Source organism: Entelurus aequoreus, linkage group LG03, assembly GCF_033978785.1.
Source record: "Entelurus aequoreus isolate RoL-2023_Sb linkage group LG03, RoL_Eaeq_v1.1, whole genome shotgun sequence".
Taxonomy (NCBI): domain Eukaryota; kingdom Metazoa; phylum Chordata; class Actinopteri; order Syngnathiformes; family Syngnathidae; genus Entelurus; species Entelurus aequoreus.
In genome coordinates this window covers 41,881,309-41,906,680 of record NC_084733.1, presented here as the reverse complement: position 1 = coordinate 41,906,680, position 25,372 = coordinate 41,881,309, and the positions used below count along the sequence as shown (strand labels likewise).

The following is a 25,372-nucleotide window of genomic DNA, read 5'->3' as shown; positions in this document are numbered from 1 at the left end:
GTGTTCATTCAAGGCTAAGGCAAAATATCGAGATATATATCGTGTATCGTGACATGGCCTAAAAATATCGAGATATTAATAAAAGGCCATATCGCCCAGCCCTAGTTTGGACATATGACTGCAAGCGCAGTGTCTCTTTTCTGCTTCTCGTCTGTGAGTGTCCCGGAACAACAACAACAACAGAAGAAGAGCGACGTTTTTCTTCTCGATAGAGAACCAATAAAATGTGTCATTCCATGCCTCTGGACATTAAAAGACAGAAGGGAACTCTTTAACAGCGAGAGAAAAAGTATTCTTCTTCTGTTGTTCCGGGTCAATCACAAACAGGGATCTGAAAAGAGACACAGCGCATGTGCAATTCAATCCACGCATATGTTCAATCCATACAATTTAAACGGGGACTAGAGAAATGTATTTTTCACTCGTTGCTTTAATTCCCATTTTCGATTTTTAAAAAACATCAATAAAATCGGATAACAGATAATGGATAATGATCCGTTTTTAGTTTTTTTTTTTTTTTTATGAGATAGGCTCCAGCACCCCCCGCGACTCCGAGAGGGACAAGCGGTGGAAAATGGATGGATTATCAAACCAAAAATCGTGAAAAGTGGATTTTTATGAAAAAAATATTTTTCTATTCCAAACAAAAAACGAATGGATGCGGCCTGTGCTGAATGGAGCATAAGCGCCGTTTAGCGTTTAAGAGGCACTCGATCAAATTAGAAATAGTGCATGTAAACTGGGACTTCACATACACGTGTGAAAATAGAAGAGACCATTTTTAATATGGGGAATATAAACATAGCTTGTGTCTAAACATTTTTTTCTTCAATGTGATAGAATTTGAATTTATGTATTTAGAACACAAATTCATATAACAATTTAGGCCAACACTTCAAATCAAAAACATCAAGGTCATCTAAGGTCAAAGCTCATTAGCGCTTGCCAGTTAATTGGGGGCACTGATGACAATTGCTCTGTTCAGACTTCGCTTACCTCACCTAAAGGTCGACATTGATTGGTATCATATCCAAATGACTGCCCTCTGCAGACCCATGACCAATTAAAGTCAATGGAGAATATAATATAATAATAAAGTATAATAATGCTCAAAGACTGTTGTAGACATTGATCGCAGTGGTAGATTGTAGGCGCAGTGATATAAATGCTGGCTTTTTTAGGCGGCTCAATGTACAGACCTACACCTGGGGATTGGCAACACTAAATTGTCCATAATGTGTGAATATGAGAGTGAATGCTTGTATGTCTCTCTGTGTTGGTCCTGGTATGAGGTGGCAACTTGTCCAGGGTGTACCCAGCCTTCTGCCTGGGTGCTGGGATAGTCTCCAGGCCCCTCGTGACCTTGAGGTCTACGCATATTTCCAAACCTTGAACAGGGAATAGAGAAATTAGTATTCCACTCGTTTTAATTCCCATTTTTGAATTTTTAAAACATCAATAAAATCGAATAACAGATAATGGTTAGTGATTCGTTTTCCGTTTTTTGATTTTCAAACTATTTTTATATTCCAAACGAAAGACAAATGGCCGCAACGTACACAGACCTTAACATATGGGTTTTCCGATGACCTGTTACATCACATCAACAACAAGCATTAGGAAAATGGATGGAAAGAAATATAGATCAAAGAGTGGGCCGGTGTACATAATACGTTGGCAGGCGAATCTTTATATTGTTTGTGAAGTTTATTTTTGCCTGTGCCTGGATAAAATAGCAATGATGTTTGTCGTCAAGATATGTATTTAACAGTGTACATTTTGAAATGTTAGATTCTGATACCTTTGGAGAGGGTGGGGCGTAGTTAAATTTACAACCTGAGAACGCCTCCACAAACATCTTGCAGACAGACTCAAAAAACGGGTTATAAATGTGACTCTGGAGGAAAATGTATGCATAATTTACACCAGAGCACATCTAATAAATATATAGACCAAAAGGAAGTGTTTTAAATGTAGTATAAAGCATCATAGGTCCCCTTTAATATACATTGTATTTGATCACTATTTTTGTTTTCAACATCGTAGGTGCCCTTTAAAAAAATATTTATACAGTCTGATGTACTTTAGGACAATATTGGGTTTTGACCTTTGCTCTGTGATTTTTTTTTATTTTTTTTTTATCAAGTAGCATTATCCATCCATCCATTTTCTACAGCTTGTCCCTTTCGGGGTTGCAGGGGTGCTGAAGCCTATCCCAGCTGCACTCTTATGGGAGGCGGGGTACACCCTGGACAAGTCGCCACCTTATCGCAGGGCCAACACAGATAAACAGACAACATTCACACTCACATTCACCCACTAGGGCATATTTAGTGTTGCCAGTCAGCCTATCCCCATGTGTATGGCGTGGTCAATTTTAATTGCAAGACCCCTGCTGTAGAATGTCTATAAACTTAGATTTCAAGTTTTTTTTGTTTTTGTGTGCAGCTAACAATGGAGTAAACACATTGTGGGCCAGATACAGGTTTATCCCAAAGCAGGGAACTTCACTTTTGATATGAATTCCTGAGTAACTACAAGTCCTCGGCAAACCAAATTAAATAAGCCTCCTGTTGAAAAATGTAATATTCCATCCCTCCATTTTATACCGCTTGTCTCTTTTTTGGGATTGCGGGGGGTGCTGGAGCCTATCTCAGCTGCAATATTTATTGATCAAAATTTCAACTGCAAACTTTAAAACGAATATAGATATCACAACCAATTTCACAAAGCTTTACCACCTGTGACGTGACAGACGCTGTAGCAGGTATTTTGCTTCCATGATTATTTCTAAAACAGTAAACTTAATAGTGAACTGCACTTTTTTATTTTATTTTGTTTTTCTTCTTTCCTATCACTTACAATTTCCATGTATGACCAGAACACATATGTTTTTCTTTTTCATGCATTCTGATTCGTAAAATACAGCAAGTACGAGGTGGCTAACAATGCACCTAATAGAAGTAATCTTTGGCGCTCAAAAAGCCATGTAAAAAAAACCTCCAAAAACTGCTATCAATACTCCATTTACATGCCGTGACCTGAATATTAACCAAGTATTTGCGATATTGTTATTACAAACGCTAAAGCAGAGGAACTACTTTTAGCAGCGCCGTGATCACCGAGAGGTAACTAGCTTATGCAGCTATTGACATACTGAGCTGAGTTGGTAAAAGTTTGTGCTTGGTTATAAATCATGCCTCTCACTGGTATAGTAGAAGGTTGTGGCCATAAACCAAGAAGTTGGTCAACTTTGACATTCAACTTAGATCCGGAAATGGGGAGAAAGACACAAAAAGAGACACTTGTTTGGACCCTTTTTTTTTTACATGAGTGAGGATTACGATTAATTAATGAGTGAAGGTTACGATTAATTACCGTAATTTCCGGACTATAAGCCGCACCTGACTATAAGCCGCACCAGCTAAATTTAGGGGAAAATACAGATTGCTCCATATATAAGCCGCACCCGACTATAAGCCGCAGGGTTTTGATGTGTAATTACCGTAGTATATAGGGGTTCCTGCTACCACGGAGGGGATTGTCGGGACAGAGATGACTGTTTGGGAACGCAAAGCGTCCCATTTATTAACTATAAATCTTTCAATCATTCAATCAAACTTTCACATCTTTGACATGGTGAACAGCATTCGTGCAGAGTACAAATAATACAACGGTGCAAAGTAATACAAAGTGCTCGCATGTAAGTTATCAAAATAACCAGCCTACCGGTATATGAAAAGTCAGTCTTTAATCATTGTGTCATCGTCTTCCTCCTGCGTACTAAAACCACCGAAATCCTCTTCGTCGGTGTCGGAGAAGAACAGGCCGCATATAAGCCGCACCGTTGTATAAGCCGCAGGGACCAGAACGAGGGGAAAAAGTAGCGGCTTATAGTCCGGAAATTACGGTATTTAATAAACGGGAATTAATCGATTAATAGAGCTGATATTATATAGTAAGTGATTCTTTCATTATGTTCGTAGTTTGTATTCCTTGTTTAACACTAAGCAATAGTGCTACTTGCTAGATCTGCCTATCACTCAGCTTCTAAAATGTGTAGCTCATTTTATCTATATTCATACTTGAATATATAAAGTTTTGAATCATCATTTGTCCCAAAGTAGTCGTCCTTGGCTCTCACAAAGTCGGCCATAATTAGAAGTAGTAGTTGTTGTTGAAGGAAATAGAAAATGTGATGTTTCCGTGAAATTATGGCTCAGCCGTAGGCTTAAAATGACCAAAATTCATAAATATTACATATTATTATGAATGTGCCTGTTACTACATTACATATATACTTACAGCATGTATATAAACTTTTAGGTGGAATAGAGCAAATCCCATTACCTCCATTGTTAGTTTACTTTTGTTGGTGTTTATTTATAAGTTAGAATGCCAAAACAAAGAAAAACATGTGTGCTTGTCACACATAAGGATAGTAAATAATAGGCAAAATTCCCCCCAAAAAGTGCAGTTCCACTTTAAATAAAACGTCTAAATCTATAACATAAATTAAAGGGGGAAACTATTACAGTTTATGCCTATCACTCTTATAGCTAGGTTGCAATCACGTGACCTAGAGACACATCTGGGCATTTCCGGGTTTCAGGCGAGAGTCTCATTAGGCTACTGTTTATTTGCCTGAACCAGTGCAGATTTGGGCGTATTTTGAAATGTTTGGATGCAAATATATAAGCGATCATGGAAAAAATATTTAAAATTGGATGGAGTGGATTTATAAACTTTGAAGAAAAATATTTGTTTATTGATTTAAACAATTTATTATCACCAAGACGTTACTGCTCGCTATACAACCTCACTGCATTTTACACTTACAGTATTTAGAGAAGAAAATCAATCGTTGAAAGACAAAGTTAGACTTATTTGTGCATCGCTATGGAACGTATTTGAATGACACAAAGACTGCCGTGCTGCTGTGATCGTGACACTATTGAGAAAAAGGATTGAGTTTGTTTGCAGTTGATTTCCTGCTACAAATATTAGTCTGTCATCTACAATTCATGTCTGCAGTTGTTTTTATGGTGTGAAGTTCATATTTTGTCTCATTATTTAGCTATAATTGTCCCTGTTGTTAAGCAATGTTTATTAGCGATATCGAGATTCAGTATGCTGTTGAGCCTACGAGAGATGTATTCATCCAGTTTGTTAATACTATTAAGGATCATTTCTTGATGCTAACAAATATCACCAAAGAGGCTATAAATAAAACACTTGGCTTTTCTGCACAACAACAACAACAACTAAGCTTTAAGTTTCTGTTATGCAAATGGACAATGAAAATACCATTGGACCAACAATCACAATATTTATTACTAGGATTTTAGTATGACATTATTTTATTGGCACAACCAGGTCTTTGTAGTTAAATTTAGGCATAGCCACCACAAAAGAACACAAACTAATGTGATCGCTTGTCCTTTTCTTATGTTTAATTCTGCTCTCAAACACTACTAATATAGTAGACAATAAACTCGATTGCATCACAGATCGTTTCTCAAACAAATCAAATTGTCAAACAAACATTTTACAAGGTGATCGCTGCAGACACAAGCATGGTCTGATTGTATTCCACAAGATGATGAACCGGATATTTATAACCGCCATTTCCTTCTACACACCTTGTTTTTTTCCCTGACTTTTTTACCTTTATGAACCACTTCTTTCAGGATTCTATGGAAGCTCTTTCCTTTCTCATTATTTGAACAACTGGAACATCCAAGAACAACAGCATTATAAAATTTTCAGCTCAAACTCTACACTCACTCTTGTTTTAATGCTAGCTTAAGCTGCTTGACGACATGTGAATTAAGCCGCAAAGAAGAAAAACGGATATGGGGTCATATGTTACCCAGCTATTACTACAATATTATCAAACAAAAATAAACTCACCTTTAAAGAGCTGTTTGCACCTTAACGCGGCTGCCTGGAGGGCGCTAACTTTCCAAAGTTTTATAAGAATTATATCCGCCCTTTTACATCTTTGAGCATGTAAACTATGCCCCATATGACACACGCGCATTAGCTTTGTTGTCAGCTAATGATGATAAGAATTTGGTTTAGCTACTAGCGTTGGCTATCATTGAAGTTCTATCCCATCGTAACAAAAACCTGATTGTACGTACATGACAAACAGACCCTTTTAATGCAGAATCAGTGGGATCCCTGTGTATGTTTCCCTGCAACTCTTTTTGTTAGCGCACCGTAACGGTGCACAATGATTGGGCAGGCTCAATTAAGTGTGATAATTTAACAGATGTGTGGAAGGGGGGATTCTTTCAAAATAAGATACCTGGAAGACAATATTAGATTACCAAATGATGTCGATTTTTTGGTGGATGCCGTTTATAATAAATTTTTTAGCTACAGGTACTGTATTGCAGCTGTAACTATTATTTACTAACTAGACTTCTTACTGCACACCAATCATGTTTATTGTTTATCATTGTTTTCATGTTTTGTCTAGTTTGGAAACAAAGCAGTGGCTCAGGTAGCCTGTGATGTGTTTCGGTTGCTTATCTCTCACTGGGAGCCTCTCCAAAATTTGGATCCCACTGTTCCAAAGAAAATTATTGAGGTAAGATACACATCCACTACTTTATATGCTGTTAAAGGCATACTAGCATTTGTAAAAAAAAAAAAAAATACATATATCTTTTAAATTTTTACCTCAACATGCTATTTGAGCTACAAGTCCTTTTTATTCCTGTTCTGTCCCCTGGCAGATATTTGTGGCCACAATAGCCTTTTTGTTGCCAAGCGCAGAGCACTCAACAGTGGAAGCGGACAAAAAGGTACATGTTGGAAAGGACATGAAATGGCAGAGATCTAAAGGACCTTGATTTATCATGTTGGAATGGTGTATTTATGGAGGAATGTTTTTCACTTGTGTAATTTGTTCTCTTCTGCTTTCTTCTTGATCCTTTTTGTTTCCTTTGACCATCCCATAATCCATTTGCTTCTGTGTAACATTTTTGTTGGATATCACTTCTGTTTTGTTTTAATGTCTACTGCTGTCCACTGTATGCCTAAAATATTGTCTAAACTTTCTCAGTTGATGGTGTCCCTGCTGTTATGTCTATTGGACTGGTGCATGGCTCTTCCCTTGAGTCTGCTGTTTGAACCTATTACCATGTCTTTGCTGGAGGACAACACATCCCACAAAGCCCCAATTCTGGACTACATATACAGGGTATGTAGCATCACTGGCACCCAGGGAGTTGGACAACATTTAACTTCCATTACTGTTTTCTGAGATCTATTCACGCTTCAATTTTTGAAAACTCACATACTGTAGGCACTACTCTGACCTTGCGGCTATTGCTCATTTAGTATTTACTTTGTAGAAATATTCTCTATTCCACTCATACTGATGATATTAAAAGGGGGATCATCTGTACACAATTATTTTATACTTCCCTTTCATTCTATTCTTTTTTTTCCCCTGTGGTCGACCCTGAGTATGCTGTGCTGGCTGCCGGCTAAAATGAATGACATATTATTCATTCCCTCCTGTCTGGGCAGATGCAGTCAACGGTAGATCTTTGTAAGGATGTCAACCCTGATAAGAAATGGTCCAATTATTCAAACAGAAGCCATTGTCCACTTGATGAGCTCAGGCCATAAACGCTTGTCCTGCAGATTTGAATGGAATATGTCTTAATATGCGAGGCACTGCAGCTGCTATAAAATGAAAGACAATTAGGCATGATTGGTTGTCAATCAGCGCACAATAAACAAGGCCCCTGTGGGTTTCATTGGAAATAATACATCAAGCAAAGCATGACAACATTAATGCAATATCAAGCTGAAACTATGTATATTTCCATTGACCGAGGGTGACCGCTAATTATTCACACAGTTTTTTAGATGGAGGAAAAACCTAATTTTATTCCAATACTGACCAGAATGCATCACTGTCAAGGTAGTTGTCTGCCCATTTGTCCTCCAGTGTTGACCTTCCTTTTGATTAAAATTTCCAATTTAAAAGCTTTTTCAAGCCCAACAATCAAATATCAGCACAATACATATAAGCACAAAGGTTTGTTGTCCTATTCATCCTGGCTCTGAGAGTGTTTGATGCATAAAAGAATGCAGATTAGTTGCAAATGCAACATTACACTAGACCTTTTTGGCTTGCTGGAGTTCTGCTCAAGCTTCTCCATCTGCTGCCTGATCCTGCCTCAGCAGCCAGCTGCACTACCCCTCCGTGTGGGCATGTAAGTTGTGCATCTGCCCTTGTAAGGACCAATTTAAATGAACCCCCGTAGTAAGGGTGAACTTCAAATGTGTGGATGTCACATACAGTAACATTTCATGGGCACAATTATGTTCAGGGCATATATGTTGATGGTTACAGTGAGTTAAAGGGGTTTCTCTCCTGGATAAAAGTCAATGCAATGCCTTCTCATATTGTAGTGTGGTATATTTGTGCCCTGCTTAACTGTGGTGTGCTCATTTGTCTCCGTACCCTCCAGAAACTGTTGCTATGCAAAGTGTAGTCACTTAGTTGTCAAGCACAGCCGTGTGCCCCCCCCCCCCCCCTGCCCCCTTCTGTCTCTCCACCACTCCTCAGAGGAAAGCTCTTTGGGGGCTTTGGTGTAGCAGCTGTTTCGTTCAGGTCTTTTCACCATCAAGCCGCCAATCCCTCCCCCATGTACTCAGAGGTCTGTTTGGGAGATTCATCCACATACTGTCTGCATTGCCCCACACAATACTGTTTCAGATGGTGGGGCCAGCCTGCCTTCTCTGTGCGTTTCTCCGCCAAGTGTGCACTGAAAGGGATAAGCCTTTACATGGCTTTACCCAAGTTGCTCTACTGTGACCGAGCGGGCCCCTCATTTACATACATTAGGCACATGATTTTTCCTCTTACATTCACTCGCATCATATAAAATACAGGTGTGTGTGGAAGATGCATGCTGCGGTGGTGTGCAGTTAAGCACGAGGAAAAAATGTTTTTATTAAATCAAACAGCATAAACCTGTCCAATGGCTGTAATCGACTGCCCCAGTGAGTCTTATCCGGCCCTCCCAACCGATGCTCTGCCATCTGTTATGTAGATCGATACATTCTCACAACACAAGGGAGATTGATTAGAAGCAATAATAACACTATTTCGCTCCTTTTATCCTGCTCGTCTTCGATAACCACAATGTAAATAGGTCAGATATTTCTGCTAAGGAGGTTTTGTTTACATTATTGCAGTGTTTTTTATGATAAAGTTGTCAATTTTGGTGACATTCCACACATGGATGAATTAAAAAATATCTTAAATGTGAACAAAGTATTTATGTTAAATCTTGATATATATGTATCTTGAAACATAATTTGCAAGGTATTTGTGCTTATTATCTCCTTTTTGAGAATAGAGACTTTTACTGACTTCACTGGTATTGTTTTAGAGATGAAGGGGGACCTATGATGAATTTCGTCTTTTCTGACTTATAAATGTTGTTACAATGTTGGATACTCGTGTTAAACAATACCAAACCGTCAAACCATAAGGTTCATGCAAAAAAGGTAGGATAAAATCAAATTTTCATTTAATTTTGGCAGTGACATAAGTGCTGCTAAAAGCTGTTTTTTTTTATGCTGCTTTGAATTGATCGGGAAGTGTGCAGGTGTACCTAATGGTGTTCCTGGTTGAATACAATGTTTTATGAAGTTTATTTTTCACCGTGTCTGGGAGAAAAAATGATGATGACTTCAAATTATATATTCAAAACAGCGCGCATTTTCAAAAGATACATTATGATAGTTATAGAGAGGGTGGGGCGTGGTTTCATTTGCGATATGGGATTGCCTCCGCAATTGAATATCTTGCAGACAGACTCAATAAACGGGTTATAAATGTGACTGTGGAGCAAAATGTACAAAACATTTACACCAAAGGGGAGGGAGGTTTTGGGGTTGGTGCACTAATTGTAAGTGTATCTTGTGTTTTTTATGTTAATTTAATAAAAAATATATATATATTTTTTTTAAATGTATTTCCTGTGCGGCCCAATACCAATCGATCCACGGACCGGTACCGGGCCGTGGCCCTGTGGTTGGGGACCACTGCTTTAAGGCACTGAATCAAGTCAACAGGCCTGCAAGGTTGTCACAAGGGTTGTCAAAAAAAAAATCTATTTTCAGATTAATCACGATTTTTATTTGTAATGATTCTTAATCGATTCCAAAATTCTGTTGTTCTTTGGGGAGTTGTTTTATCTGTCCTGTCCAGCCACTTTGGCAAATCATATTGTTGATGTAGATGTTCATATATGCTTTACATATCTACTTTAGAAAAGATAAGTGATGGATATTTCTCTTGTTGCCCTACTTGTATTTCACTTTATTAAATGTTTGGGAAGCGTGGGAAGGTTTCTCGTTGCTCCCATTGGGTTGAGTTTTTCTTGCCCTGATGTGGGATCTGAGTCGCTTGTGCAGCCCTTTGAAACATTTGTGATTAAAGGCTATATAAGTAAACTTTGATTGATTGATTGATTATTAAACAAAACCTGTTTTACATTAAGTAATAAATTGATCAGAGCGGTTTATCTATTTTTGGAGGACTGTAGTTAATCATAGAACTGACATCCAATGTTATTAAAAAAGTAAATATTTTTTTATCGAGAATTGTTTTGAAATCGATTCCGAATCAAATTGTTACCCCCAAGAATCGAATCGAATCGTGTGGTGCCCAAAGATTCACAGCCCTTGTCGTCACTGTGCATTATCTTTACCATACACTATAATATCTAATCAAGCAGTGTCTATGCACAGGACTGATACAATTTTGCCATCAATGCACCTTTTTCTGGCTAACGAGCAAATACATAGAGAGATACGCAATATGTGGACATAATCAAGTGTTGTCATCTTTCATTTGTTCATCAGGTGCTGCACTGCTGTGTGTCAGGCTCCACGCTCCACACTCAGCAAAGCCACTACCTCCTCAGCCTGGCAGACTTGTCCACGGACTACGACCTCATGTTGGGACAAGTTAAGAGCTTTGAGCCGCCGCCCTCCCGGCCGACCACCACAGACTTTGGCAGCTTGCTCACCGTAGCAGAGGGTAAAGGGCTTGAGAAGTTTGCAACTCTTATGACATTGTTTTACTACCAAACCAAAATAGTCTTAGGTCTGGCTAACGCAACACCATGTAAAACAAAATAAATACAAAACTGATTTCCACGGAGCTTGAAGGTGCATGGGTCAATAAGATTCGGATAAAGTTACACATACAGAAGTGTACCAAATTGAGCGTAACATAAAATGACGACTCTTTTACAAAACCTGCATTTGGAAAAACTAATTAATCTTTTTTTGAATCGGGTTTTCAATATAAATCCTATTTCATTCATCATATATTTATTAGTTGCTTGACTGTTTTTTTTTATGGCTAAAAATTAGCATCATAACTCCTGGGCTGTTGTTTGCATCGGCTGCATTCACACATGTGGTTCTGTGCCTCTGGACACAAACAAATTACCTCTGACTAAAAGCTGAGTGCATTTCAGTCTTGTGCAGGTTTACAAACTTGTTCCCGAGGTAATTTGACAGCTTCTTGGTCCTGCCCATGGTTGTGGAGCAGTTTGAATGAAAGAGCTTCAAAATACACTCCACTGTGGTGTACCTCAGGGATCAATACTAGGACCAAAATTGTTCAATCTCTATATAAATGCCATTTGTAAAGTTACAAAAGATTTAAAGTTAGTATTATTTGCAGATCATACAACAGCGTTTTGTTCAGGAGAGAACACACAGAAGCTAATACAAATAATAACAGAAGAAATGAACAAATTAAAAAGATGGTTTGACAAAAACAGACTATTTTTTAATCTCAGTAAAACTAAAATAATGCTATTTGGTAACAGTAGAAGAGAAAGTCAAACACAAATACAAATAGACGGAATAGAAATTGAAAGAGTAAATTAAACCAAATTTCTAGGTATAATGATTGATGATAAATTGAACTGGAAATCTCATGTAAAAAATATACAACATAAAGTAGCAAGAAACACATCCATAATGAATAAAGCAAAGCATGTTCAGCACGGTGGAACAGGGGTTTGTGCGTCTGCCTCACAATACGAAGGTCCTGGGTTCGATCCTGCCCTCGGGATCTTTCTGTGTGTAGTGGGAACATGGATGTCGCGTCTACTCCAGAGATGCCTTACTGTCCCTCCGACCCACACCACGCCAATCCACACCACCGGAACATCTACCGGCAGTTATCCGAGCGACACACACCGGCACACGGCCACAACGCAAGCGAGGCAGACGGGGAGGCGTCCGAGAACGCCTCCGCCGGCGAATCAACAGACCACCGCTGCCGTCAATAATACTCAGCAAGGTGCGATCGCTGGCACCAAAGCTGGATGAGCCTCGGGTCAACCTAAAGAGCTGCTTTGAATACCGGGAAACCAACATCATTGTGTTCACCGAGACGTGGCTTCACCAAGGCGTCCCGGATTCTCTGCTTGACCTGGATGGATTCTCACTCGTACGAGCTGACCGCTCTGACGCTTCCGGGAAGAGAAAAGGGGGCGGAGTCGGCGTGTACGTGAGTGACAAGTGGTGTAAACAGCTCACTGTGAAAAAAACCATATGCAGCCCTGACGTAGAACTGCTGTGTTTATCAATGAGACCTCACTACCTGCCTAGGGAGTTTGGCAACATCATCATAGCCGCTGTTTATGTCCCACCCAGCGGCAATGCAGGCAGAGCTGCTGCGAGCATAGCAGAGTGCGCACATGAACAGCTGCAGCGCACACCCGGAGCTCCTGTTTTCTTTTTGGGTGACTTTAACCATTGTAAACTGGAGACTGCCTTGCCGGGCTTCGAACAATTTGTAAAATGTGACACAAGAAATGACAAGATTCTAGATAAATGCTATGGCAATATAAAGGGGGGATACTCAGCAAAACCAAAGCCCCCCCTTTCCAACTCGGATCACAACACCATACATCTAATACCCACATATAAATCTGTTTTTAAATCAATTAAACCTGAGCATAAGACAATTAATGTGTGGTCAGACGATGCTATTGAGACACTGAAGGGGTGTTTCATGTGCACAGACTGGTCCCTGTTCCATGCACTAGGATTAGATGAGGCTACAGTAACTATAACGGACTACATTGAGTTTTGTGTTGGCAATGTGGTACCCAAGAAAAACATTGTAGTCTATCCCAATAACAAACCCTATGTAACAAAAGAAATAAAAGACTGCATAAATAGGAAAAAACAGGCCTTTAGAAGTAAAGACAGAGCAGGACTGTCAGTTGTCCAAAAAGAACTTAAACAACTTCTCACTAATGCAAGAAAACAACAAAGCAAACAATGGAACATAATCTCCAAATGTCAAATACAAAAAAACTTTGGGACACAATGAAATTAGTCACTAATATGAACCCTACAAAGAAACAAATCATCACCCTGGATGAGCAGCAAAAATCAAATGAGCTAAATGACTTTTATTTGAGATTCGACCATCAAAACTTCTCTCAGGAGTGTGACAGTGTTTTGCAGTCCCTGCCAGACACTGATGACACCTGCTGCCTGGAAGTCCACCCGACCAGCATCCGCCGTCTCTTTAGTAGAGTACGTACGGGCAAGGCCTGACGGCCTCCCAGCTTTTTTGCTCAAAAGCTGTGCAGAGGAACTGACTACAGCATGGTGTCCAATATTCCAACAGTCACTTAACACTCACACTGTTCCAGCTCTGTGGAAGAAGTCAATTATAACTCCAGTGCCTAAAAAGCCCGGTGTCACAGTAAACAACGACTTTCGTCCCGTAGCTCTCACTTCGATTGTTATGAAATGTTTTGAAAAATTAGTTGTGTCACTGCTCATGAAGGATGTCAAGCCAAAGTTAGATGTGTACCAGTTTGCGTACAAGCAGGAATGCAGTACTGATGATGCAATCCTTTGCACCTTGCACTTTATCTCCAAGCACCTTGAGAACACAAAAGCTTATGCTAGAATTGTATTTGTTGATTTCAGCTCAGCTTTTAATACAGTGCAAATTCACATACTCTTGGAGAAGCTCAAAGACATGGGTGTAAACTCCACCTTGATCAAATGGTTCCACTCTTTTTTAACAAACAGAACACAGCAAGTGAAGGTCAACAGAACACTGTCAGACACCAAACACTGCAACACAGGCGTCCCACAGGGTTGTGTTGTATCACCAACACTGTTTACATTGTACACCAATGATTGTAGGACTGTGCACCCTAACAATTATATGGTGAAATTTGCGGACGATACCGTGCTCCTAAGCCTTTTACACAAGGATACGGACCCCTCTGTGTACCAAGACGAGATAGACCTATTTATTAGGTGGTGTGATACCAACCATCTTATTCTAAATGTGACCAAGACACAGGAAATGGTTTTGGATCCGAGGAAAGTGACTGACCATGAGCCAGTGGTCATCAAAAATCAGGAAATCACCCAGGTATCCTCATATAAATATTTAGGGATTCATATTGATAATCTTCTCTGCTGGAAGACACATATTGACAAACTGTGCAATAGACTGCAACAGAGGCTATATTTTTTGCGAAGATTAAGATTGTACGGCGTAAGCACCCACATCATGATGATTTTCTACCGTGCCATTGTAGAGAGCATCATTAGATACGGGATCACCTCATGGTTTGGCAACCTAACCGTTAAGCTAAAAATCAAACTGGCCGGCATGCATAAAACGGCAATGAAAATCGTAGGGAGGAAAGAATATGAGCCTATACAGAGCATCTATGAGCAGGCAGTTAGGAAAAAAGCTAAGAAAATTATTTCCAACTCACAACACCCACTCTTCCCTGAATATAGAACCCTGCCATCAGGGAGAAGACTCCGGGTCCCACTATGCAAATCTAACCGCCTTAAATTATCATTTGTCCCAGCCTCCATTAAGCTGACCAACAATGTGCAATAGAATGTTAATACATAGGTTAGCACTTTTTTAGCACATAGCACTTTATCCATGAGCTCTAGTACAATGCACACTGGTACTTTATCTTTATCTCCATACTGTAGATTTTATGCCTACATCAAAGTGCCACCTATGTCTATCAAGCTCCATGTTCTCATGTTTAAATGTTAGTTATCTGGTTGTGGTTGTGTCTGTGCTTGTGTTTTTGTTTTTGTGTATGTTAAGAAAGCAATGATGCTCTGTGCCCAAGACAAATTTCCCCGCGGGGACAATAAAGTTGAACCTTGAACCTTGACCTTGAACCTTAGTTTGCATGTTCTCCCTGTGACTGCGTGGGTTCCCTCTGGGTACCCCGGCTTCCTCCCACCTCCAAAGACATGCACCTGGGGATAGGTTGATTGGCAACACTAAATTGGCCATAGTGTGTGAATGTTGTCTGTCTATCTGTGTTGGCCCTGAGATGAGGTGGCGACTTGTCCAGGGTGAACCCCGCCTTCCGCCCGAATGCAGCTGAGATAGGCTCCAGCACCCCCGCGACCCCGTACGGGACAAGCGGTAGAAAATGGATGGATGGATGGATGTTATAGACCAAAAATCACTCCATCTTTACCATTCTGGGTATCACTCCATCTTATCTGTCTTGTCTTTTAACAAAGAAACAAGGAAGTCACAATCTTCGTTCAATGAATGTTCTGCAATTTGTCGTCCATATTCTCTACTGCTCGCTAGTGTTACCATATCTGAGTTATTGTGTAGAAATATGGGGAAATAACTACAAAAGTACACTACATTCATTAACGGTGTTACAAAAAACATCAGTTAGAATAATACATAATGTTGGATATAGAGAACATACAAACCCTTTATTTATTGAATCAAAAATACTGAAATTCCACGACATAATGATTTTGCAAACAGCTAAAATTATACACAAAGCAAACTTTAATCTGCTACCCAAGAATATACAACAATTCTTCTCAACGAAAGAGGAGAAATATAATCTTAGAGAAAAATGTAATTCAAAACATTTAAACGCACGTACAACACTTAAGACCTTCAGTATATCCGTATGTGGAATTATATTATGGAATGGGTTAAGCAAAGAAATCAAACAATGTACTAATATGATCCACTTCAAGAAACTCTTCAAACTTAAAGTGTTTACAAAGTACAAAGAAGAAGAACCATGATAAACATTCTGAATTTATTTCATTCATACATTCATTTTCAAGATAATCTTACTCATCTCACCATATGAAATATAACTTACTGTGATGTGTCATGTTGTATGCATGCATGTTCGAAAGAAACTCAAACTCAACTCAACACTATACATTTGCAGAAATATTTTGACCACTTTGAGTTAGTATATTTCACACAGAATGGAAAAATGATTCCCTGCTATTTTGGGTAGCATTAATGGGCTAATGATACCACCCCTCCTCCACGAACCTGGACATAGCCTGCCAACGAACAAACCGATGAACAAACACAAATATAGCACTCCATACTTTATTTTCACTTATGTTAACAGTTCAGCGTTAGTGCAGGTCCATGCTTACTGATATTTGAGTTATATATGCTCGTTAGAGTTGCGTGCAACAAATCTAATGTTGGCTAAAGATTTAGGCACTTTGGCACTGCACTGAAAAGACAGGTAATAAACTACTCTTGTATTCCCAAAAATCCTAAGGAGTTAGCTGGAAGAGTTCATTCTAGGTAGTCCATCAATTTAGAGATGGTCTATTAAAAGTATAAAAATATGTTCATTCAGTGTTGTTCATCCTTTCGTAAAAAAGACCCATTATGAGGGTTAAATAGAAATGTCTTATTTTTCCAATGTTGTGACCTTGTGATTCCATTAGGCCAGTGGTGGACAATTATTCTGACTTGCGGGCCGGACCACATTGGTTTGAAAAAATGTTGTATAGTTCACCTGCAATTGTGGGTCTTATTCTAGCTGCAAAAGTCTCATACAGTCTGCTGTCTGTGCTTGGGTCCTCTTTTATAAGGAACACTTTAAACATCTGGAGGTTTGCTTGGCATTAGTACATTTATTGGCATTGCAACAGGTACAATAAAATTGACGGTACAACCTTCAAAGATGCCTTTAAAAAATGGTGATCAAAACATGATCATTAAAAAAAAAAACACAGTAATGAATGATAGAATACAAAACATTTTTTTGACAAACTATCTCTTAAAAGCAAACAGCTAAAAAAAACACCCAAATGTCTGATGAAATTAGGGCTGTCTGCAAATAGTCGGAGATTCAATGATTCAATTTGACTGAGCTTGACTCAATACTCATTCTCACAGTCTAATTATCTGAAAATAGTATTATTTCCTCCGTGGGAAGGCGAGTTAATACGTGCTGAGGACCCAGCATACTGCAGGTGTGTTGGGAAGGTAAACTGATTGCATACATCATGTTTTTTTTAAATGTTAGTAAAATATTTTTGTATGCGAGAAGTATATTTTAAGAGAGTAAGGACTAAATCTTAGTTTCGGTTGTCGCTTTCAGCCGTCCTGCTTCCTTGTGTGACTTCATGTCTGTAAAATATTTTGGAGTGTTTTGACCTCCCACATCTCCTATTAAATACAATCTATTCGTCTGCAAACAGAAATATTTATTAATAGTGTTGGGAGGATGTTTCCACTTTGAGGACGTGATTGAGGCTTGTCGGGACGCGCTGTTGTCACACACACGGAGTTCATCGCGCAATCGCGCGCCTCTGGCTGGCAGTTAAGAGCACTCGTTATTGGACACAGCATGGGTGCCAGAACACACCACCTCACTGGATGTGTAGCTTTCCTCTTGGAAAAGGTAATGATAATCTTTCCGAAGGTTTATATATGTGAACTTTATCACTTTTAGTTCATTATTTTAGTCAAGTTTGATGTCATTTGAGCGCTTTGCACCAGAGCAGACCTCACGAACTGGGGATTAGACTTTTTTTGGGGTGGAAAAAGTCCCAAATGAGATGTTTTTTTGTTCACTTAAAATGAAGGAACTTATTTATTTTATAAATATATTTTATTAACTTTAGGAGATTGATTCCCTATAAAGTATAAGTGATAGAGCGCATCCAGTATGTTACTGACACCTGGTGACCAGCTAGCATACACTACTACATATCACCATTTTTTTTCTTCTTTAAAAAAAGCACCACAAATTCGACTGATCTTCGACGATGGGCAAAATCAAACAAATTATATTAGACTAAAAATCATTTGTTAAAGACAGCCCTATACAACATCTATTTTCTGTTGAACTTTGCTGTCAAAAGCTTGATTCCGTGTCTCACTTCGTCAAAAACGTCTACATTTGCTGCCCGCTGTTTAAACGGACCTTCATCTACACTTTCTTTCAAGCCTAGTCTTCCTGGAGCTGTTGTGATGCAGTGTGTATGATTACCGTAATGACCTATATATCACTAGGAAGTGCAGAATTTCTTGATTCAGAAACCATTGGAATAATTTTCATAGTTGAAAACTTGCTGTAATTTGAAAGTAGCATTGCAAATCCTAATCTTCAATTTTAAAGATCTAAGAAAAACATTTTAAAAGCTTAACGTGTTATATATGGCCCACGGACCATAGTTTGCCCTGATCTGTCGCTCTCTCCCACTCAAACCTAAACTTTGAAAAAGCATCGTGAACCCAGATCCATGCAACATTTGCACTAAAACAACGTAAGAATTTGGAAAGTATGGTCTGCTTTCGAATTTCCAGCTCACCGTTTCTTTGTAATGTTATTCGTCGAAATAACGAAATACTATCAAAAGGGCAAACTAAAGAGTGCCGGTCTAGTTATTTTCAAGCCCCCACCTCATATTGATCAAGTCACATCAAAGGGCCTGCATATCTCTAATGCAGCTTGGCCTGCTTTCTAAAGAGCTTTTCCCACTTTGATGGGGTATGATGGTATTGATAGCACTGTCACAATGCAAGAGTGCATCTTCTTGTTTTCCGTACATCACCGCATAATGAAGCCCAGCATGCTTTTCACTTGAGCGTAAAAAAACATGCATAAATGCAATTCACAGAGTAGGATCCCATTCAGTAGCTTGTGAAGATGGAGGTTCTCATTAGCGTGTGGACACTCTAAACACTTGTCCATTATAAGAAGACTCAATGGGCTTTTCAGAGTTGTCTCCTATGATTAGATGCTACCTACTTAGAGTCGTGCTGGCTAAGCTATTGTGAGAAATTAATAAAATACACTTATTAGTAGTCATAATTCAGATGCTGCCATGTGTGTGTAAAAAAAAAAAAAAGATAATAGCATGTCTACACACAAATTCGAGGCTTTCGAAATGTGTTTAGTCAAGTCAGGATTATATTTATTATAAATTGTTTTTTTCTCCATTGCCTTGTAGCCATTTTTGTGATTGTCTCAAACTTGTGCGTTGTATATTTATCTCATGGCCCTCATTTTTTTGCCAGAAAAGCGTCGACGGAGCATGGAGCTGATTCCCCTGACAGCAAGGATGGTCATGACACACCTGGTAAATCATTTGGGCCATCATCCTCTGAGTGGAGGCCCTGCCCTCCTTCACAGTCTAGTGAGTGAAAATCACGACAATCCATACGTGGAGTCATCCGAGCTGTCCTCAGAGGTCTTCAAAAGCCCCAATTTGCAGCTATTTGTTTTCAATGACACCACACTGGTGTCCTACCTGCAGATTCCTGCTGAGTCCCCCTCTGCCGGACACCCAACCCCTCACCTTTCCTCCCAGGTGCGCGTCATTGTGCGTGACATTTCAGGCAAATACGCGTGGGATGGGTCGATTCTGTTTGCAACCACTCAGGAAGACTCTGATCATACTGGAGTTTTTAATTCAGTGGATCACACACTTTTGACCTCCACTACTCCCCCACACAGCAAAACATTGCCCAGTTCTCCAACAAAAGGGCGGTCCAAATATCATTCCTCAGTTTCAGATTCCCTCTCCGACTCAAGCGATGTAGAAGAGGTGGATGTCCTTGATAAACTTTTAGAGGAACTTGGCCAGGCCAGCCCAGAATGCCTGTCCCAGTCTCATTTCAAGCTAAACCAGCCAGCCCCGTCACCCTTGGGCATGAACCTAGAGCTAGAGGACGCCATCCTTGGTGCCATTCTCCGCCAGACTCAACAGGAGGAAGAGCAGGTGCGAAGGTGGGACTCTGATGTCAGATTTCAGGCTGCCGGCATGAGGGAACCGTCCCACCAGGAACCCAAAGCACCTTTTTATTTTTGTCGATTGCTACTCAATGATCTTGGCATGAACTCCTGGGACCGAAGGTATGCTGCTATTTTTTCTAACCGACTCTGTTGAGCCTTACATAAAAGCAGAATATAATCACAAAACCAAACAAACTTGAATTAATAGTGTTTATGTCTTGCTCACCATATTTGCATGTATTTATGACACCTTAATTTTCAAGTCACAATGTGCTTCTAATTCTTACTTGAAAAAACACTGGAGTGCAGTTAATCTCCACTCCACAGGGTAAAAGTGCCCAGCTGTTTTCACCAAAGTCTACCTTGTACTGCCACTTCTTTGCAGTGCCACTCGTAAATGAAAAACCTTACACCTCTTAATGGGGGATGCGCAACAGGCACACAGCTTGTGGGAGATTGTAGTTTGCACCTGTGCCTTTTTACATTAATCCTAACAGCAAGGCAACAAATTTAAACACACTCACACATGCTCATACTATATTGTAGACTTTGATATGGACTCTGTAAGATGTCCCCTCAAAACCAATTTCAAAACTGTTTATTATTTTAATGATATTATATTCATTATTAATGACAGTTTAATTAGGTTCTATACTTGTTTTTTTGTATTTGTCAACCAGGAAAAATTTCCATTTGCTGAAGAAGAACTCCAAATTGTTAAGGGAACTAAAGAACTTGGATTCCAGACAGTGGTAAGTTTTATTCCATATATACTATGTTTGTGAATTATTTGTGAAACCCCCTTTAAAAAGAAATTTTTTTCAGGAATATGTCTGCTGTACTTTAATTGTGTCACCCTTATTTATCATTTCAAATAATGTATTAGTTTTATTAGATTTTTTTCAATGTGATAACACTGGAACGGTAAGTAATCAGTGTACAGCTTGTACAGCAGTGTAAACTTATTGTTCCCTCAAAATAACTCATCACAGCCCTTAATGTTTAAACTGCTGACAACAAAAGCAAAGACACCCCTAGGTCAAAATTTACAAATTGAGATATAAGTGTCAATATTTTGTGTGGCAACCATTCATTTCCAGCACTGCCTTAACTATTTTTGGTCATGGAGTTCACTAGAGGCTTCCAGGTTGCCACTAGAATCCTCATCCGTTTTCTCCATGTTGACACCACAGACTTGAGGGATGTTAGACATCTTGCGCTCCTTCACCTTCCGTTTGAGGATGCTGCATAGATGCTTATAAGGGTTTATGTCTGTATACATAATTTGTCAGTCTATCATCTTATCCTTTTCTTCTTTAGCTAGGCAGCGAACATCTTGGAGGTGTGTTTAAGGTCATTATGGTGGTAAACTGGACTGCCCTGCTGTCTGTATTCCAAAAGGAGGGGATCATGTTTTGCTTCAGTATGTCACAAAACATGTTGGCATTCATACATACCTCAATGAACTATAGCTCCCTATTATCGACAGCACTTTTACAGCCCCAGATCATGACACTACCAGCACTATGCCTGGGTGTAGGCAAGATACACTAATCTTGATACTCTTCACCTGGTTGGCGTCACACACGCTTGACACTGTCTGAACCCAATACGTTTGTCTTGGTCTCGTCAAAACACAGGACAATTAATGGCTTCCCGATAGACTGGACTCCCACATTTTCTATTAATTTAACAATTCAATGATTGTACCTACTTGACAACCACGGTAGCCGATCAGCTTGGAAGGGAGGTCCCTACATCTTCAGGCCCTTCTCAAGCTTTATCCTTTTTTCACAGTCTGGGTCTTTTGAGTGTTTCCTTGCCCGCACATGGGTTTAGATCAGGGATGTCATTGTGAGTTGCTCAAGCCATTTTAGACATTTATAATTTAGTTTGATTAATTGATTCATTGATTGATTGACATGGTACCAGTAATCCATGTTTTTAGTCTGTTTGTCCTAAATGGGTCATATTATAATTTTTTTCTACATTTAAAACACTTCCTTGTGGTCTGCATCAGGGGTCCCCAACCTTTTTTGCGCCAGAGACCGGTTTATGTAGGCATTATTTTCACGGACCGGCCTTCCACGTGCGTTCCAGATCAGGCCCGCAAACAGGTTCAATGCGGCCTGGTGAGACGAGTTTGCTAAGTGTAAAATTAAGCTGCATTTTTTAACTAAAGAAACTGCTGTTCTAAATGTGTCCATTAGATGTCGCAATAGTAATTTTGTTTGGCAAGCAAATAGTTTGTACCGGGGCGAGCAAGTACACCAAGCAAGCGGGGCTGTGACTCCTCCCCCTCGACACAACAATAAACAAACAGGAGTAAAACAAACAATGCAGCATGATGCACTGCACATTGATATACTTCTGTGAAAATGAGTGTCTTCAATGCAAATTTAAAGAAAGTGAACCGTGTGGGATTTACTGCAATACTGTCAGTCTTTGAAGTTTTTATTGTTGGTTTGTTCAATTTGTTCACACATTGCACAGCTTTTATTTTTCTATCAATACACAACGATGCCAAGAAGGCAGGGAGTAACTCAACCCTCTTGAATAGTTTGAACCTCAGTTTGTATGGTTTGTTTAGTTAGCACAGGATTAATATGTGGAAATGACAAAAGAGGTACTTGATACATAGAAGAGTTTTTATTTATGCTTTTTTGTTAGTTTTTTATTAAATCATAGATGGGCTGTGACTTAAAGTTGAATTGATTTGTAGATACACTGAGATTAAGTCTAAATGCATTGTGTTCTTCATGGTGTTTTTAAAACGGCACAGATTTTTTTTCTCAGAATTGTCAACTTTCTTGAAGTGTTTTGTCAAGAGGATTATTTGTGATAAGTACATTTTCAGAATGTGCTTGTTCCATTTTGCGCCGAAGTAAAATAAAGAAAACATCTGAAGTTGTCGTAGTTGTAGTTTAAAGTTATTAGGCCATGATTTTACACGTTTGGCCCACGTGGGAATAGATTTTCATCCATACGGCCCCTAAGGTAAAATGAGTTTGACACCCCTATATATTTATATATATATATATATATATATATATATATTTATGTTGTGTATTTGTATATATATATATATATATATACATATACAGTATATATATATATATATATATATATATATATATACATATATATACATATATATACATACATATATATATACATATATATACATATGTATTTATGTTGTGTATTTGTATATATATATATATATATATATACATATATATATATATATATATATATACTATATATATATATATATATATATATATATATATATATATATATATATATATATATATGTACAGTCTTGGTCAAAAGTTTACATACACTTGTAAAGAACATAATGTCACGGCTGTCTTGAGTTTCCAATAATTTCTACAACTCTTATTTTTTTGTGATAGAGCGATTGGAGCACATACTTGTTTGTCACAAAAAACACTGATGAAGTTTGGTTCTTTAATGAATGTATTATGGGTCTACTGAAAATGTGACCAAAGCTGTGGGGTCAAAAGTATACATACAGCGATGTTAATATTTGGTCCCTTGGCAAGTTTCACTGCTATAAGGTGCTTTTGGGAGCCATCCACAAGCTTCTGGCAAGCTTCTGGTAGAATTTTTGACCACTACTCTTATCAAAATTGGTGCAGTTCAACAAAATTTGGTGGTTTTCTGACATGGACTTGTTTCTTCAGCATTGTCAACACGTTTAAGTCAGGACTTTGGGAAGGCCATGTGTGTTTGGGGTCATTGTCCTGTTGGAACATCCAAATAATGTAGAATGTCAGGCTGCGTTTGATTGGTGAAAGTGAGTCAAGCATCACTTGTGCTTATGTTGGATTGGTCAAACAGAGTCATTTGACAGTGCCTGCCGGAAGAAAGTTTGCTGACAAACAAAAGTGTCTTTGCAAACCTTAATCCAGAGATTATATTTATGACATAAATAAATATAACAATCGGACCAAAACTAAATGTAACTGAGTTAAAGTAGTGTTCCTTCTTCGCAAAAATAAAATAAATAAATGATAAATGGGTTATACTTGTATAGCGCTTTTCTACCTTCAAGGTACTCAAAGCGCTTTGACAGTATTTCCACATTCACCCATTCACACACACATTCACACACTGATGGCGGGAGCTGCCATGCAAGGCGCTAACCAGCACCCATCAGGAGCAAGGGTGAAGTGTCTTGCCCAAGGACACAACGGACGTGACTAGGATGGTAGAAGGTGGGGATTGAACCCCAGTAACCAGCAACCCTCCGATTGCTGGCACGGCTACTCTACCAACTTCACCACGCCGTCCCCAATAATAAATAATAAAATAGTCAGGTAAAAAGTATGTTTCATTAAAACTACTTTGACAAGTACTATTTATTTAAAAAGTTACTTCAGTAAATGTAGCATGTTATACTACCTACCTCAGGATATATGTGATAAGTCATCGTCAAGGAATACATTAATTTTTGTCCTTAAAACTCTACACACAATAGCCCATAATGACAATGTGAAAAAAAAATGTTTCTTTTAATTTTTGAAAATTTAGTAAAAATCAAAAACTAAGAATTCACATGTACATAGATATAAACAGCCTTTGCCGTAAAGCTCAAAAGTTGGCTCAGGGGCTTCCGGTTTTAACTGATCATCTTTGAGATGTTCCTACAGATTAATTGGAGTGCACCTGTGGTAAATTACGTTGGTTGGACATGATTTGGAAAGGCCACAACTGTCTACATTAGAATTGTATGGTATACTGGTACTAGTAAAGTACAATGGTACTCATGAATTACATTGCTGGTAAAACGAGCAGCAGCGCATGTTAAATGACGCACACACACACACAGAATACTTACAAAAAGAAACAGTGTGGTAATAGAAAAAATACGTCCCTGGACCCAGGAGAACTTTAATTATGACCCTATAACTACTGATTGATACCACAATTTGTAGCATCACTTAAAATGTATGTTTAGTATCAAACAACAGAAGAATAAGTGCTCATTCAATTTCAACAGAAATGCAGATATAACATGTTAAAACAGAAAGTAAGCAGATCTTAAGAGTAAATAAACAAGCAGATTAATAATCAATTTTCTACCACCTGTTCCTCATAATTTTGACAATATAATAAAATGGGAAATGTCACATTGTTACTGCATACGTCAGCAGCCAAATTAGGATCCTTTGTTTGCTTACTTACTACTAAAACGGAAGTTTACTATATTATTTTAATGCCAA

The 25,372-nt window shown here is 38.7% G+C and overlaps 1 protein-coding gene across 12 annotated transcripts in view; it reads left to right on the top strand.

Annotated features, from left to right (window-relative positions):
• Positions 1-25,372, top strand: part of ralgapa2 (Ral GTPase activating protein catalytic subunit alpha 2) — a 310,363-nt gene that overhangs the window by 180,234 nt on the left and 104,757 nt on the right. For all 12 annotated transcript variants that reach the window (XR_009825291.1, XR_009825292.1, XR_009825295.1 and 9 more), the window contains 6 exons: positions 6,488-6,598; positions 6,747-6,815; positions 7,076-7,213; positions 10,906-11,083; positions 19,403-20,240; positions 20,801-20,872. Coding sequence is in view for 7 of the 12 variants with exons in the window: in XM_062041843.1 (XP_061897827.1) it covers positions 6,488-6,598; positions 6,747-6,815; positions 7,076-7,213; positions 10,906-11,083; positions 19,403-20,240; positions 20,801-20,872 (1,406 nt within the window). In the remaining 5 variants the exon portion in view is untranslated. The remainder of the gene's footprint in view (positions 1-6,487; positions 6,599-6,746; positions 6,816-7,075; positions 7,214-10,905; positions 11,084-19,402; positions 20,241-20,800; positions 20,873-25,372) is intronic.